General features: G+C 46.0%; 1 protein-coding gene across 1 annotated transcript in view; it reads left to right on the top strand.

Moving 5' to 3' along the window:
- The window catches only part of LOC111864544, a 203,096-nt gene that overhangs the window by 69,010 nt on the left and 117,001 nt on the right, over window positions 1-17,085 (top strand). The window contains exon 2 of the mRNA XM_023851862.2: window positions 15,321-15,491. Coding sequence (XP_023707630.1) covers window positions 15,321-15,491 — 171 coding nt within the window. The remainder of the gene's footprint in view (window positions 1-15,320; window positions 15,492-17,085) is intronic.

Raw genomic sequence — 17,085 nt, 5'->3', positions numbered from 1 at the left:
CCTGTAACTTACTCACGAACTAACTACCCTTCACTTCACTAACTCAGCTCCTCACAAACTGTCCTGCTTATAACATCCCGGCGCTGACCGCACAAAAAGAAAATTCCTCTGTTGCTGTTGCCTAATAACAGCCGTTGTCTAGCTGTTTTTTTTTTTCGTGGTCGTTTCCTAGCATTGGGTCTGTATGCCGCAGTGTGTACGTATGAAGTGCTGATAGGAAAGCAACTCTGTACGTTTGGAAATTAGGAATAGCAGAGGAGTTTGTCAAGGTTCAACACGACGGCGACGGAGAACATTAATATGTTCTGGTGATATGGCACTCTGTAGTGTGATAGATCGTTCTGATTCCTGAGCACACAGATATCAGTTATAATCCGTCACGAAAAAAAGAAAACACGTGTTATCTGCACATATTGGCTGTGCCAGGACCAGACGGCTCCAGTGAAGTGATTGCAGCACAACGGAGAGCCCCCGATACGGAAACAAAGTTGTGGCATGACCGCATCACTAGCGCAAAAGCAGCCAACCTCTGGTAAGATGAAGAGATTGCTCGCCAGATGGACTTGAGGGCCAAGGACGCATGAGCCGCGGGCGATTACTGTATTCCGTGTTGATGCGGTTGCTGTGTGTGGGTCACGCAGGCGCACAGGCTCGACATACATATTGAGGGAATGAGTAGGCCTTGCAGCAATGAAATGCATGGACCAAGGAGGCCATCGAGATGTCTGCATAACAGTATTCAGTCCAAACAATGGTTTAATGCCAAACCGGGCGTGGCTCGTCCACGCCTACACGCTCCAGGAAGCATGTTGGGTAGGGTCCACACACCGCATGCGCAGGTGACATTGTATTGTTGCCTGTCTTCGGCCTGGACTGCCAATACGAAATCACAGTTCGCATACGAGTGTTATGTTCGCGTTGCACCGTATGTACACATATGTCTTCGGCCCACAAAAGAAGCTCACTGACATTTACACACGACAGAATCGATAAAACTGCAATTAAGACAGACAGGGTAGCGTAGGGTTAGACGGCCAAGGGGGTCGGAGTTGGAGTCCCCAATAAGGCACGATATTTCACGTCTTCGCGTCGTCCAGACTGGCTGTGGGGCCAACCCAGTCTCCAATCCAATGGATACCGGAGGGTCTTTGTCCGGGGATAAATGATGTATCCACTCGCCCCTACATCTTCATGGCGTAGTGCTTAATTGGTTAAGCACAGGGACACCTTTTTTTTACCTACGGGACAGGAGTTACGTCTACACGGGATAACCAAACAACGCGCAGACTCAGCGGCCCTTTACACTTGCCAGGTTAAGCAACAAGTAGACTTGATTGTACTTAGATGGGATCGGATGTCAGCTCTGATGATGTGTGTAGACAGAACACACTGTAGCAACACCGGTCGGGAGCTCCGGGTCTTCCGTAGTCCTTCCTAGCCTACGTGCCATCGAATTGTCTGCAGAGACCGACATACACCGCCATATCCCATGGATAACACGCACACATACTCAGCTGCAAACCGTGTCCTTACCAATCTATCGGTAAAGGTAAAGCTATCGTTGTAGGAAGCCGTGGAGGCCCATAGGGCTGTGAGACGTCGAGACAAACACAGAGGGCGGTAAAGTTGTCAGCCTTACGCACCAACCACCCTTTACCCCCCAGGAAGATTCCTGGTACTCATTTCTGTTAGGGACTGAGTCGACTCTAGGGTCATAGTGCGGCTGGAAGGATTTGGTCAGTTGAAAAATCCAGTGACATTGGAAATCGAACCAACGACTTTCCGACGTGTAGCACGGTGCCTCAACTAACTACGCTACTGCGTGCCTCCCTTCAAGAAGTAGCTAGCCGTGGAATTCCCCGTTAGTTGTCATTATCCTGCTGAAACCGGTCCGCATTCTCATATCGGATTTCTTTATCCATTTCGTGCTCAGGGCGTTAGGAAGAGACTCTTCAGCCGTTGTCATCTCTCCTTTTCTCAGTTGTCTTGTTGTCCTCTTTATCTACTGCCATTTACATTTACACCCAAGCCCCAAAACTGCCTTTCGTTTATCGAAGCAGAAGTGTTCAATACGTGCTGTATATAGTTGGAGTCGTAGGAGGCGAACAAACGTGGACCCAGTGCCTGGAGGTATAACTGGGCCACCCTCTTCCTGGGGGATACGAATACTGGGATCTGGCCCCCCGGGAGTCTCGAATGTGAGACAGCAAAATATGGTCAAGAGTCCTGCGGGACTTAGACCTCATAATGACTGCGCCGGCGATGGCCAGCTGCAATTGTAAACGATAACAATCCTCTCCTCAAAGAGGATGTAAAATAAGGACGGTTGCTAGTCAGCGGCTCTGAAACAGCATACGTCTCTAGGCAACGGCTCGGTAGACACGTTACCGCGGCCGCGGACACGCATGCAACGATAGAGGTACTGTTGGAAACGACGTTTTCTACCCGGGCGGCCAAAAGCGATCCGTAAAAATGCGTTCAGATGGGATGTTCAGGTGGAATACCTTCACGTAGCCATGCGATTCGTAGGAAGTGACGAAAAGGGAACCCAGTAACTGGGGGTATAACTGGGCCACCCTGTTCCTTGGGGATATAAATACGGGAACCTGGCCCTCCAGGTTGAGCGAGTCTCGAATCTGGGACAGTAAAATGCTGTCACTTGGACCACAGGGACAGCAGCAATTGTAAACGACACCCACACCTCAGATATGTTGCATAAGGACTATAACCGCAAGTGTTCAGTTGGAAAACAAAATTACTGGTCGTGAGTCTCAAGGGGCTTGTCGCCAAGGCGAACTGGTCGGCGGTAAACCGCCAGTCGTGAAGTAACTCTGACTGTTCAGGCATTTGTCCGAAACGCCTCTGAAGGTACCGCTCGCCTTGAGTAGGCGACCTTACGGAAGAAACGTCCCGTATGTCCAACGAGATCCCCGGTGGGAGGGGGGCTCTGGTGCCCGTCATACTGTGAAAGTAGAATGTAGTGAATTTCTGATGACGTAACGATACGTCTCACTGTTGACGACGTTTCCTTATATATTGTGGCGTACTTGCTCAAAGCAAGAACTCTGTAGCCAGAGAAACAGCCGTTGCTAGCGTACGACCCGGAAACAACGTTCATTTCTATGCAACGGCCACGAAACGAGACAAACAGCCGTTGCTAGGGAGCTACCAGTGCGCCAATGGACCTGCTGAGTAGCGATCACGTGGGAACCCCAACAGACACTAGCTCGGATTGCGACGGGTACATCACCCGTCCAAGGAGTCCTACCGCCTGTATAGGATTACGAAACAAAACATCGGCCACGGCCCAACAGTGGGCTTTAGAGCCATTGACTAATGAATGAAAGGTGAAGTTGTTTCTCTGAATTGATTATGCACTACGCCATGAAGACGTATGGGAAAGTGGAGGTATAACTCCACAATTCTTGACCTTGTTACTGGGTGAATGTGAGTGGTCAGATTCACGCCCCGACCGCTCTACTTCCGGTCAGAGAGCCCTCGGTACCCACTGCACACACACTTTAATTGACGCTGGTAAGGAGGTTGATCTAGAAGTAAACGCAGAGAAAACTTAAGTATATGTTGCTTTCTCTTCACCAAAATGCAGGGCAAAATCGTGACATAAAGATAGGTAACAGATATTTTGAAAATGTGGCACCGTTCAGATATTTGGGAACGACGGTAACAAATCAAACCCTGATTCAGGAGGAAATTAAGAGGAGATTGAATTCAGGCAATGCTTGCTACCATTCAGTCCAGACCCTTGCGTCTTCTCGTCTGCTGTCTAAGAACTTAAACATTTGAATATACGAAACTATAATTTTGCCTGTGGTTCTACAGGTATATGGGTGTTAAGCTTGGTTTCTGACGGTAAGGGAGGAACATAGACTGAGGGTGTTGAGGAGAATATTTAGACTGAAGAGATATGAAGTGACGGGAGGTTGGAGAAAACTGCATAATGAGGAGCTTCATAACTTGTACTCTTTACAAATTATGATTGCAGTGATCAAGTCAAGGACGACGAGATGGGCAGGGCATATAGCACGAATGGGTAAGGAGAGGACTGCATAGAGAATATTGGTGGGAGAGCCAGAAGGATAGAGACCACTAGGAAGACCAAGACATAGTTTGGTGGGAAATATTTAAGCGGATGTTAGAGCGTTAGTATTGGGTGGTGCGGACTGCATCTGACCTAGGGTAGGGACCAGTGGAGGGATCTCGTTAACACGGTAGTGAACCTTCGTGTTCCATGAAATGCTGAAAAGTTTTTAAGTAGCTTCGCAACTGGCGGCTTCTCGAGAAGGGCGTAGCTCCATGAAGTTAGTTTAACTTTCAACCAGTTCTGTTCAGAGTTGCAGGCCGCTAACTTCTCTTCAAGCAATCCATGGCCCCCTACTGCAAACCTGCTTGTGTAGCGTTCCGTAAGGACCTACGGAGTCGAGCTTTCAACTTTGTGTATGCAACAAAGGACCGCCTCTGTGGTCTAGTGGTCAGAGTTCCTGGCTATAGATGCAGAGGTCCACGTTCGATTCGAGGCGGTACCAGATTTTCTGAGAATTAGTGGGTCTGGAACGGGGTCCACTCAGCCTCGTGAGGATAAATGAGGAGCTCTTTAAAGGAAATAGCGGCTCGGGTCTAGAAAACCGAAATTAACGGCCGTGGGGATTCGTTGCGCTGACCACACGACACCCTCTACCCGCTAAAGTTGGCGTTTTCTTGGCCGACAAGCGGCGGTCGCTCTGTCGCTATAGTTCGCTTGCGGACTAAAATCAAGGATTTTTTTGTTTGCAACAAAGCGAATGGCTTTCACGAGTCACTGCGCCTGCGCTGTCCAGCCCATAACTTCCCTCGGGCCCCACAGGACGCATGCTCGTGATGAAGCCGCTCTGCTGCTATTCTGTCACGAATACCGATGCAGTGGAAGGGCGCGAAGTAAACGGGATGTGAAAGGCAGTTGTGACGTCATTGCGGATCGACAAGAGACTGGTTTTGCAAAGAAAGGACCCGGATGTATTTAAGTATAACTTAGTGTTGTTAGAGAATGACCGCAGCCGGGGTCGCTCTACGGCGACGGTCTTGCGACCCCCTCCCCCCTTGCTTTTTTCTTCAAGGAGCGTTGGTTATTGAAACTTGGTGGGGGGGAGGAAAGAAACTGCTTGGTTGTTCTGATGTGTGCGAAACATTTTTGATTTTACTAACATCATTGGAAAGCACAATTTTTTAAATTCTCTTTTGAAGGGCCCGATTTTTGGGGCTTACTGACACCCTAATGCAGTGCTTCAATTAAATTGATATTCTTTGGCCAATTTTAGAACCAGGCACGTTATGTTTTTATCATAATACTCCTAATTTTTTATCTCAAGGGGTGAGACTTGAGTCCACTTGGTACTGCGGCCACTGTTTGGCCTATTGTGCCAGCCCTGGTGATAGATGATGATTGTGGAGTAATGGAATGAGAATTGGCAGGAGAAAACCGAAATACTCGGAGAAAAGCTGCCCCAGTGCCACTTTGTCCACCACAAATCCCACATGGCTTTACCTCAGCTTGAACCTGGGCCGTCGAGGTTGGAAGCGGCCATGACAAGTCTATTATTATTATTATTGGAGGGGGTGGGTTTCCCCATGCACCGCGACCAGTGGTCTATTGTACGTCCCCCTGTGATATTCTACCAGTCTCTATACCCTACCGATACTGGTGCGAGCCATCAGTCCCAACTCAGCCAGCGAGTTCTTCCTCTACTGGCTCAGCGGTATCTATATGCTTCCCCCATCTACCAGAGGCATTAGAGACTATTGTTGGGCGGGAAATGTTCTTAATAATTTGGCTCAGAGGCCTCCTTGAGGCATGAGGTTCTTTTACGTGCCGTAAAGCTACGACACGGGACCCACTGCTTAAAGTCCCTCCCGGAGGACTTGTTCCCTGAATTTTTCCGCCCTTAAAAATTCCACGACCTCCGCCGGGTTTGAACCCGCGTACCTTGAGTCATGAGGTGGGAACGTTACCCCTAGACTACGGAGGCCGCTATGACAAGTCTATATGTAACACTTTGTTTGCGAATTAGCTCTAATTATTGTATTGTTTATCAAGATTGAAATTGTTGTTTTATTGTGGGGTTCCCATGACGTGCAGGTCAGTTTCCCGTTTTTGAGAGCCGGGGTAGTATAATAACTGTCTACGGGCTGGGCGACTAAGGGATCGGAGTTCGAGTTCCGGTAGGGTCAGATTTTTTTCTTCATATCGTCCACACAGGGTCTGGTGCGTACCCAGCCTCCTATCCAATGGGTACCGAGGGCTCTTTCCCCGGGGATAAAGCGGCAGGGGCGTGAAGCTGACAACTTTCTTCCAGGGAGTGCTGAGGTCAAGAAAATGCGGGTCTGTGGACACACTTCCACATACGCCTTCATGGCGCACTGATTAATTAGTTAAGCACAGGGACAGCTTTAACTTATTTATGACGCCAACATTGAAATATGCTGGTAAAAGTTCCCTGCAGTTTGGATATGCGGATCTTGAGTTAGACCAATATTACTCGTAATATATGCACAACTTGTACTCTTCGCCAGGGAGGATGAGATGAGCAGGGCATGTAGCATGAATGGGAGAAGAGGAATGCTGTAGGATATTGGTGGAAACGCCAGAAGGAAAGATACCAGTAGGAAGACCAAGACGTGGGTTGGTGGATGATGTTAAAATGGATCCTAGAGATAGGGAGGATGGAGTGGTATGGACTGGATTCATCTGGCCCAGGTAATGAACCTTCGGGTTCCATAAAATGCTGGCAGGTTCTATAGCATCTGCAGAATGGGTGGTTTATCAGGAGTGGCTCATCTACATTAAGTTAGTTATTGATATATGCACGCATAGAGAAATAGACGCTTGGCGTTTAGATTACTCGAGCTGCATATCTACGAGAGTCCTGAGTTATGAAGCATTTACATCAAGTAATTGTATTTTTAATATTGTGTTTATATATATCCGTCAAGACAACATTCAAATAGAGAACTCGCCGTCTGCATGTATAAGTTCAATAAACTAGTTGGCACAAATGTGGGACTGAGTTATTTATTTGATTCTTGTAAGTAAAGCTATCCCTGTACCATGCCCTGAAGGCCCATAGGGTTGTGAGACGTTGAGGGTCCTACATTATCTAGACAATCGGCTCAGAGATGGCGGTAAGGTTGGCAGCCTTACGCGCCGGCCTCGCTTTACTCCCCAGGAAAATTATTTAATTAATTCCTGGTACTCATTTCTGTTAGAGGCTGAGTCGACCCCAGGGCCATAGTGCGGCTGGAAGGATTATGTCAAGTGAAAGAAATCCAATGACCTCATTGGGGACTTGAACCCGCGACCTTCCGGCTTGTAGCATAGTGCCTCAACCAACTACGCTACCGCTTGCATACACGGATATATAAACGATATATTGATGCAACGAGGCACGCGGTAGCATAGTTGGTTGAGCCGCTATGCTATAAGCCGGAAGGTCGCGGGCTAGTTTCCTGATGAGTTTATTGGATTTTTTTTAATTGACGTAATCCTTCCAGCCGCACTGTGTCCTTGGAGTCGACTCATCATTTAATAGAACTGAGTGCCAGGAATCGTCCTGGGATAAAGGGCGGCCGGCGCGTAAGGCTGACAACCTTACCGTCATCTGTGAGCCGATTGTCTGCAAAATGTGGGTCCCTCGACGGCCTGTTACAGGGATAGCTGTGCCTTACCTGATGTAAATTCAACGGGATACATTCCCTGACAGTTATTAATCTATTTTTTTCTTTCTTTAACATTATCGAAATGTCGTTTCACGATCTTTGCTGATCACCTAGGAGCGTAAAATGATGCTATTTGCTGTCTTGAGATATCGGAGTATCGTTTAAGAAAACAGAACCCATTTTAGCATCCTGCTGCATGACTTACTTGATAAAGCTGTCCCTGTAACAGGACGTGGAGACCCATAGGGTTGTGAGACGTCGAGGCTCCCACATTGTCTAGCTAGACAATCGGCTCACAGTTGGCGGTGAGGTTATTTGGCTTGCGCGCTAGCAGCCCTTTTCCGCGCAGGAAGATTCCTGATACTCATTTCTGTTAGAGGTTGAGTCGACCCCAGGGCCGTAGGCCGGCTGGAAGGATTAGGTTAATTGCAACATCCACTGACCCAGTCGGGACATGAACCCGCGACCACCTGCGCAACCGCGTGCCCCCGTCGCCATTTAATCAAGAGAAGTAGCCAGCTGCATTACTAGGCAGAGTTGGTAAACACGAAGACACTTACGCAGTGTGTGCAGTGCAAATGAGTGTTGGGCGACTAGTGTTGTACTGTTTGTTAATTATTGCGCACTTCTTGCAATTATATAAGGCGTTTATATTTGGCCCATTCATGACCAAGAACATACGAGAACATACTGCGAGCATCATATCACATTTGCGTCATAAGAGGGTTAGGCTGGCTTTCTTTAGTTTCTTGTGTGATGGTTTCTATCAGACGGGCTTTAGGTCCTATGATCGTTACGATCAGGCGGCCGAATATGAGGAGTGAGCCTTAGAAACCGGCCCTCGCACTGCGACCTTCAGTGAACTATTGTGCTTCCCCTTTGGATTTTTTTCCCCCCTTGGCACTACAGCCCCAGTGGGCCTAGGCCTACCTCCATGAACTTCTCCGTTCACTTCGGTTTTTCTAGATGTTACACATTCGGTAGGACTCGTTGGGCGGGTGATCAGCTCGCCGCAAGGCCTCTACCTGTACACAAACACAGAAAAACGCACGCCACAAACTAAACATCCATGGCCTGAGTGGGATTCGAACCCACGATCCAGGTTTCCAAGCGAGCGAAGACAGTACATGCCTTAGACCGCTCAGCTACAGAGACCGGCTCCCCTTTGGATTAAGCCTTTATTAATCCTACACTTCGAATGAAATGTAGGACTTTATTTATGGGGGCGTTATAAATGTCACTTGGTTCCATGAAGAATTGACCCAGGTGGCGATATCTGAGGTAAGCTATGGCTCTACAATCGCATAAGATGTGCGTGGCTGATTCATCTTCTTGTAGGCACCTTTCACAAGTTGGGTCCTCTGTCAGCCCCAGATTGAAAAGGTGCCCATTTAGGTGGCAGTGTCCAGTAAGTAATCCTACCACCCATCTTAGTTTTTATTATTTTTTTTACTGCTAGTGGGGTGGGACTAAGTCCCTTGTACTGCGGCCACTTCTGACCTGTTTTACCAGCCCCAGATGATAGGTGAGGGTGATTGTTGAGCAATTGGTGGAATGGAGATTGGCAGGGGAAACCGAAGTACTCGGAGAAAATCTGCCCCAGCGACACTTTGTCCACCACAAATCCCACTTGACCAGACCCGGCATCGAACCCAGGCCGCCGCCGTGGGAAGCCAGGGACTAACCGCTTGAGCTATGGCGCACCCCAGCCCTCGTCATAGTCACTGCTGTGAGAACCGGTAATCAACGTAAGAGCAGTTGATGATGTCGAGTGACCTCCGACATGTTCCAGACAGGGTATACTAAACATTCATAGAGTTGAAGATCTCGGATGTGATGCCTTGTAGAGTGGTAGAAATTACTTATTTTTTGACTCCCAGAAGATGAAGGCGGTTTGTTCCTCCGAACATATCAAATATCAGAGCCAAGCCCAAGCAGTGTACAGAAAGGGAACAGTTGAAGAGGCCAGCCAGTGTTAGAGCAATCTTCAGACCAGTTGGAGCCCATTCAGACGGAGGACGAAGTCAGGAACGTACCGGTGACCATCACCAACTTAGTGATAAACTCCGGGGACGCTAAAGCAATAGCCAGACACCTGTGGGAAGCCGTCGAGGTTCACGTACAACATGACAACAAAATTCAACGAGAATCAGCCAATTAAGATAGTTCAGTGGAACGGTAGAAGCCCAAGAAGCTAAGATGTGCTACAGAGGGCCGGATGGGCATTGCCTAGGCCTTTGCTGTATAAATATGTGTTTTTAACTTGGTTCATGCTGGTCCGTCGCACCAATAACTGTATATAAGATTTTTAACCACCGTCCAGTGTGACTGGTAAAAGATGTGTTTTTAATTTTTCATAATTTACATTTTTCAGTCTTAGCGACCATCTTCAGAAGGATATTATCAGCACATATGGAAACTACTATTATCATATCATATAGATATAAATATCACATCTTTTAACTAATGCTATGGTGTTCATTGATTTGTTAAAACATCTAAACATTACAGTTAGTCTGTTAAAAAGTAGCCTAACAGTCTTTTGCATTTAATCTAAAGCCAGTTTGGTTCGTGTCATTAAGGAGAAGTGTAGCGACACAAACCAAAAAGACACATTGATCATTACTTTGTAAACAAACTGATTGTAATTTGTAGATCTTTTAAGAAATCAATGTACATCTTAAATATGTAACATCTATAACCATGATATGGCAATAGTAGTTTCATGTGTGTTGATGATATGCTTCTGAAGATGATCGTTTTCACCGAATGCAGAACTGGACTCAAACAGGCAAAGGGACTTATACTAGGGCCCTCTGGCAGTGGAAGAAATGAGCTGTTAAGTCAAAGTCACATTGCAACTGACAGTCAGTCAGTCAGTCAGTACTTGTTGGAGTCGAGCCCCATATGGGGCCCATAACCAGATATTTATTGCTCTTTGACAGTTACAGTCTTGTTTTCGTGGGGGCACCCTCTCTGATCTGTTAAAATTCAGTAGAAACGAATTAAGATGCGGGTTAGGACTATTTAGAGGACATTGCCACCTAAAAGGACATTTTTAAAAACTGGATTGACAGATGACCCAGCCTGTGAAAGGTGCCCAGAAAATGATGAATCAGCCACACATATCCTTTGTGACTGTGAGGCCATAGCTTGCTTAAAACATTTTGTCATCTGGGTCATTATCTTATTGAGCCAGGTGACTTTTATGACGCCCCCATAAACGAAGTCCTACATTTCATTCGAAGTGTAGGATTGATAAAGGGTTAAATCAAAGGAGAAGCACAATAGATCACTGAAAGTCGCAGTACAAGGGCCGGAAGGGCCCACCTATTATGCATTCATTCGTTCAGTCATTTATTCAAACTGTGGGAGCCTCGACAGCCTGTTACAGGGATAGCTTTACTTTACTCGACGCCGATATAGGTTGAAAGGCGCACGTATGTTTTTTGCTGCCAATTGAACAGGACCTAGTAACGGCACCCATTGTAATATTGGTAGTGGACTTAACGCTTTGGGATACCAGTCTTGTGTACCAAACTGTAGAATGGACGTGTCACAAAAATACATGCAGCGCATGCGTGTACGCCTAAAACACAGAGCCTCTGACTGCGTTCATTGTGTCGGCACTTGCATATTTTAGCAACAAATGCTGGTCTGTTGTCTTGTTCTGTGAGTCAGCCCGAGATGACGTCACGTCACGTCCGATGGTTAATGCAGCGTTGAGGATTAACTTGGTTGTTCACTGCAGCAAAACCTGTCCGTGTGATTGCACTCAAGACCGGCCACCTTAGCTGGCTAGCATAAAGAACACGCCGTAGCGTAGTTGGTCGAGGCACTATGGTACAAGCCGTGTTTATAGCGCCATTGCATAGCAACGGAGGTTACTCGATTGTTGCTTGCGTATGTGTTGCCACGGGAATGTGTTTACCGAGTCGTTGCCTGTCAGTGAACGCCTATTCTGACTTCACTTTTCAGGCTTTCGGGCGTCATGTCACAGTATGTATTTACCAGACAGCACGTCTTGACATCCCAGAATACAGTGATCTTAATAGTCACTGCAGTGAGTACCTCAGATCTCAGGGGCAATAGGTAAGTTAGGATTGCTGTAAAAGCCATGTAACCGGCACATGATGCAAACAAAGACCTGATCAAGTTGCTCATTTTCTTCGATACAGCTGAAGGTTAACAATCCTTTAAAGACGGACATGATTTCTTCTATATAATAAGTATTCAGTCCGTACCTCACAGGACACATTACGTCTCTGCTACAAAGCCTAATCGGTTAATGCTGTTTAGGGAAACAGTCGCTGTTTATTGTGAAAACCATACGGAACACACAGATCCCATCCGTACCTAACAGGAAACACATTACGTCTCCGCTACAAAGACCAACCGGTTAATGCTGTTTAGCGAAACAGTCGCTGTTTATTGTGAAACCCTTACGGAACACACAGATCCAGTCCGTACCTAACAGGAAAACACGTTACGTCTCCGCTACAAAGTCCAACCGGTTAATGCTGTTAGGGAAACAGTCGCTGTTTATTGTGAAAACCATACGGAACACACAGATCCAGTCCGTACCTAACAGGAAACACATTACGTCTCCGCTACAAAGACAAACCGGTTAATGCTGTTTAGCGAAACAGTCTGTGAGAACCATACTGAACACACAAATACATTCTTTGGGCAGAAAGTAGAATTTTAATATTGTGGCGTATTTGCCCCATGCGAGAACGGTTGAGTTACAGAAACAGCCGTACGCACCAACACTGGAACAACGGGGTTATGCAACCCGCTTCTAGGCAACGGCTTGGCAAACGCTTCCGTGCAGGCGCTATAACGTCACATTGTAACAGTACTTAGCTATCATATGACTTGTTTTCTGTGTGGTCTGCGCTACGCGACAGAGGAACTCTTGTTTTCTTTGTTGTCCGTGCGAAGCCTGCATAACGAAGTCCTGTTGTAGCTTAGATTAGTGACGGGTCCAGGAGAGTTTTTAGTTGAGTTCCAAGGTTCCACGATGATTGAACAAGAAATGACAAGAAAACTCCGTAGTGAGTTGAAGTGTTAGTTACTGTGTTAAGATCCGTTGCCAGGAGACGACTAGTGAAGACGGAGAATCCCAGTGCGTGTGCAGCGGTGAACTGAGAGTGTGTAGAATAGCGATAGTGTTCCAGTTGAATGTGATTAAGGGAGATTGTAACCGAAGCGCCATTAAATCCAATCATCCCATCTAGAACCCGTTATTTTCATCACGCGTACCCCCCTACACGCGACAGTATGTTAAAGTAGGTGGTATGTATAGTGACCACTGGGTTTTAAAGGATTAATATGTATGTAGAGCAGTGCTTCCTTGTTTGTCGGAACTTCAATCATATCGGTTACAACGGACGGTGGCATGTCGCATTATGTGAGAAGTTACTGCCCGTCCGTTCTATTGCGTTCTACACGACTAGGCTTTATGGGGAAAAGACACCCGGCGAAGACTTTTGCTAGAGATGGGAATTGTGACAGTTATTGCTAACTTCATTGTTTCTCGTGGACAGAAGATTCGGCTCTTCAGTGTAGCGTGCCCCTGAATGAAAGTGTACCCTCGACGTTAGCAGAACAGTGTTAGATGGCGTAGTGATGCTGTTTGCGCATCTTACTCTTATTCTGCTTGCGTGCTATGTCACACATGGTTTATGCTGCTTTTAATTCGTAATAACCTTTCACGATTTTTCAGTATTCTCTATAATACTTCCCAGTGTACACAGTTGCAAACCTTTATACAGGGTTATTCATAAGTCCCTGAAACATTTTAAAAATTCACAACAAAGAAACTATGCATCGGATCATGGTAATTCTTACGCCGATAGAGAATGAATCTTTCCAAATTTTTTGAAAGCCGCCATTGCCTGCTAATCTCTGGGATCTTCGCAACCGTATCACCGTTGCTGTGGCTCTGCTCGACTGTGATATGCTAACACGGGTGTGGGACCAAATGGATTATTGCATAGATGTCTGCCGTATTAGCAAAGGTGGACACATTGAACATCTGTGAACTATGTAAAACAAACATGGAGAGTTTATCTTTATTTCAGTGTAATAAAATTTGGTATCCGTTGCGTAGTTTATTTATTGTAAATTTTCAAAATGTTTCACGGACTTATGAATAACCCTGTATAAGTCTTCCTTAATTTCCGCATAGTTTACCTTCTTCAGGCCGAATTGTTATCAGCCTGAATTGAACACATGATACTGAATGGAGCAGCGCAAATTGAGGGAACGGAAACGCAACTCGCCGAGAGACTGAGAAACTCAATTTCCCGGCAACGGAGCATGCCAGTCTTCTCACAACTGCGTTTCGGCTTGGTTTCCTAGTGTCAGCTGTTCTGTAACGCCCTTCACTGATCGTTTGTTTGTTAAGGTGGTCACGAAGCTGCTAATTCTGTTTTTGTGCAGTTAATTGAGAAAGAGACTGCTATATATGACAAACGCCACCTAGACTGTGCTAGGCGGGACAAAATAGATTCGGCTAGGGAAAGAATTTCTCATGAGACGAAGGACTCTTGATCCAGGTTAAGTTCTTTCGAAACAATATCAGCGCTTCAGTTTAAACTGTCACAGGAGAACGATGCACCCAATGTTTTCTTTTCCTAATACTGTATTTAAGCATCCTGTTGCATTAATGTATAATTTAATTCACACGTATTTCCGTCTTAAATTCAACTTATTAGTCACCCTTCTTCCACATTACATGGTTCGGCTGTATACGGCCATCATCAGGTGTCTTCTGTCTTGCTAAAATTGTTGCACTGTATGTCAGAATTTCGTATCGCGTGTGAACGTGATATTTCCCGATTAAAATAAATTGACCTTAATTAAAACAAATTAATTAACATTCGAATATTTTCCCTATTTTGTTCGCCCTCTCTTCTCACGCCGTCTCAACCGGTCTCAACCAGCACCACATTATGACAGGATCAGGACTGTTATCTGCTCTTGCAGAAGGTAAGTGCACGAAATTAGCAAATACAGTCATGCATTACGCCGGATAAACATACCCACTTGAGATGACGCGAGCAACTAAATCAAGCGTAAGTTTCCTCAGTGTGCGCCTGCTAATCTGGAAACCAGTTGCGTGCCTGAAATCGGCGACATTTCTCGGAAATTGCGGTTTCCAGTTTCCTTGGTGTGCCCTCGTCCCAATGATGGTTGTGCTGCACCTTGAAAAGGTCGAGAATCTTGGTGGTAGAATACAAGTGACTCGACGATGGTGCAGTTCATTGTCAGGCACCTTAAGTTCGCTGTGAATAGGCGTATGTGTTTGTTCGAAGGCGTGTACTTAAGACTGAATGTCCAGAAAACAATACGTTAACGAACAACACACAAAGAGGTTTTGTTTTCTCATAAATCAGCCAAAGAGCGAACCGAGTTTCGAATTCCACTTTATGTCGTAAGTAATCATGGTCCAACGATAACGAAACGGTGGCACTGAAATGCCCAAACCACGAAGAGTACATGTCACTTCTCGGAGGAGATGCAAGATGGTTTGAGTTACTTCTGCTAGGTGGCAGAACTGTGTTTGGCTGTGGTTACAACCTTTTGTTTTTTGTATCTGTCCACAGATGGCGGGACAGTGTTAATCGGTGGCCCGCAGCAGCAGTTCCTCTTCCTCGAGACGATTGTAGAGGAGACATCAGACGACCTTCGAAGCGAATCAGATCGATCAGGGCCCGCGGGTTGGGCCGATAGCGACTCCGACACTGAGAGTGTTATTCATGTACCGAACAACCTGGGTATGTCTGATTTTGCTGTGTTTTGATATCACCTGTTCGGTTAGGTACCGTGGTGGCGTGCCGTACATCATCCAGCTGTAATCCCAGTGGTAGGAAGCACACGAAATGATTCGGCGAAGAAAGTGTTATTACCAGGGCCCGGATTTTGATGACATGTCATCTTTTTTCCTTTGTATCCTATTCGATGCCCGTAAATATATAAATCCCGGAGATGAGCTGCTGGTTACAGAAATGTCACTTTTATAGGTCTTTTTTGTTGTTGTCATTTTTAAGTTTCTATGTCATTTTTCAGTAAATTTTTGGACTTTTAAGGGTATTTTTTGTCATTTTAGCCATTTTAGGGCACTTTGCTTCATGTTTTCAGAAATTGAATAATATGCAAGTTACAAATATTTCTAGTCGGAATCTCTCGCTTTTTATGACATATTGCTCAATAAAACTCCGTCTGTCTTCAGTTTATCGCCCTTGACCGTACAGACAAAGCTACGGTTGCAGAAAGGATCTCAGTGTGAAAAGTTCAGTTCTGTATTGCACCAAAGCGATTCATTTTATCTCGATTCATAAAGCAAAGCCATCTAAATCCTGCCATTTATAGCAGATTTATTCCAAGACAGACTGGACGAACGATCGTCCGTCATAACATAACTTTGAGTGTGGAGGCGGGGTCGAACACCTCCACCGTAGTCCTGCGAGTCGAAGCAGCCGACGAAAAGGGAACCCAGTACCTGAGGGTATAACTGGGCCACCCTGTTCCTGAGGCATATAAATACGGGGACCTCCACGGTTGTGGAGTCTTGCATCTGAGACAGTAAAATGTGATCATGAATTCCGCGGACCTGAGAATGACTGCCCTGGCGAGGACCAGTAGCAATTGTAAACGACAGAACCATCCTCTCATCAGAGGATGTTACATAAGAACTATGACCGCAAGTGTTAAGTTGGGAAAAAAAAATACTGGTCGTGAGTCTCAATGGGCTTCTCGCCAAGACGACATGACTGGCAGTAAACCGCCAGCCGTAAAGAAACTCTGATTCTGAGAGTGACTGGTTGAGTCAGTTTAGAGTTGCGGTTGAGAGAAATGAGAAGTTGGTAACTGAGGCAGTGGAGTTCGGGATCGCAGAGGAAAGAGAACGTCCGCCATTGGAAGCCGCTATGAAGCAACAGCTAATGAAGAAATTGTCCGCCCTGTAGTTAAGTTCTGTAAGTGTTCAGTAAATTCGCCAACCAATTCACACCCCGTCTATAGTCACTCACTCACATGACAGTATGATCGAAAATGGGTTTGACAACTGAAGCGGGAGTTAAGAGGAGCGGTAAGTACATACGCAGCCAAGGGGAGATTGGACTCACGTCTTGAGATACAAAGAGAGATATAATTGGACAAAGAAATTCAGGAAAATCGGTGCAGAAATATGTAATAGGAGATTGCCTAGTATTGGACTTGCGGCTGATAGTGTTGCATTTATTTTATTTAGCTTGGGGTGTTAGATTTAGCTTAGATTGTTGTTTTAGCAACACGTCTCGTTACTCCACCCTTCCCCCATCCCATTGTCATGTGTTCTGATTTCTTTTTGAATTGTTACATGTTAACCGA

Source organism: Cryptotermes secundus, unplaced genomic scaffold (genome assembly GCF_002891405.2).
Source record: "Cryptotermes secundus unplaced genomic scaffold, Csec_1.0 scaffold1323, whole genome shotgun sequence".
NCBI classification, from domain to species: domain Eukaryota; kingdom Metazoa; phylum Arthropoda; class Insecta; order Blattodea; family Kalotermitidae; genus Cryptotermes; species Cryptotermes secundus.
This window is presented reverse-complemented; position numbering and strand designations above follow the sequence as displayed.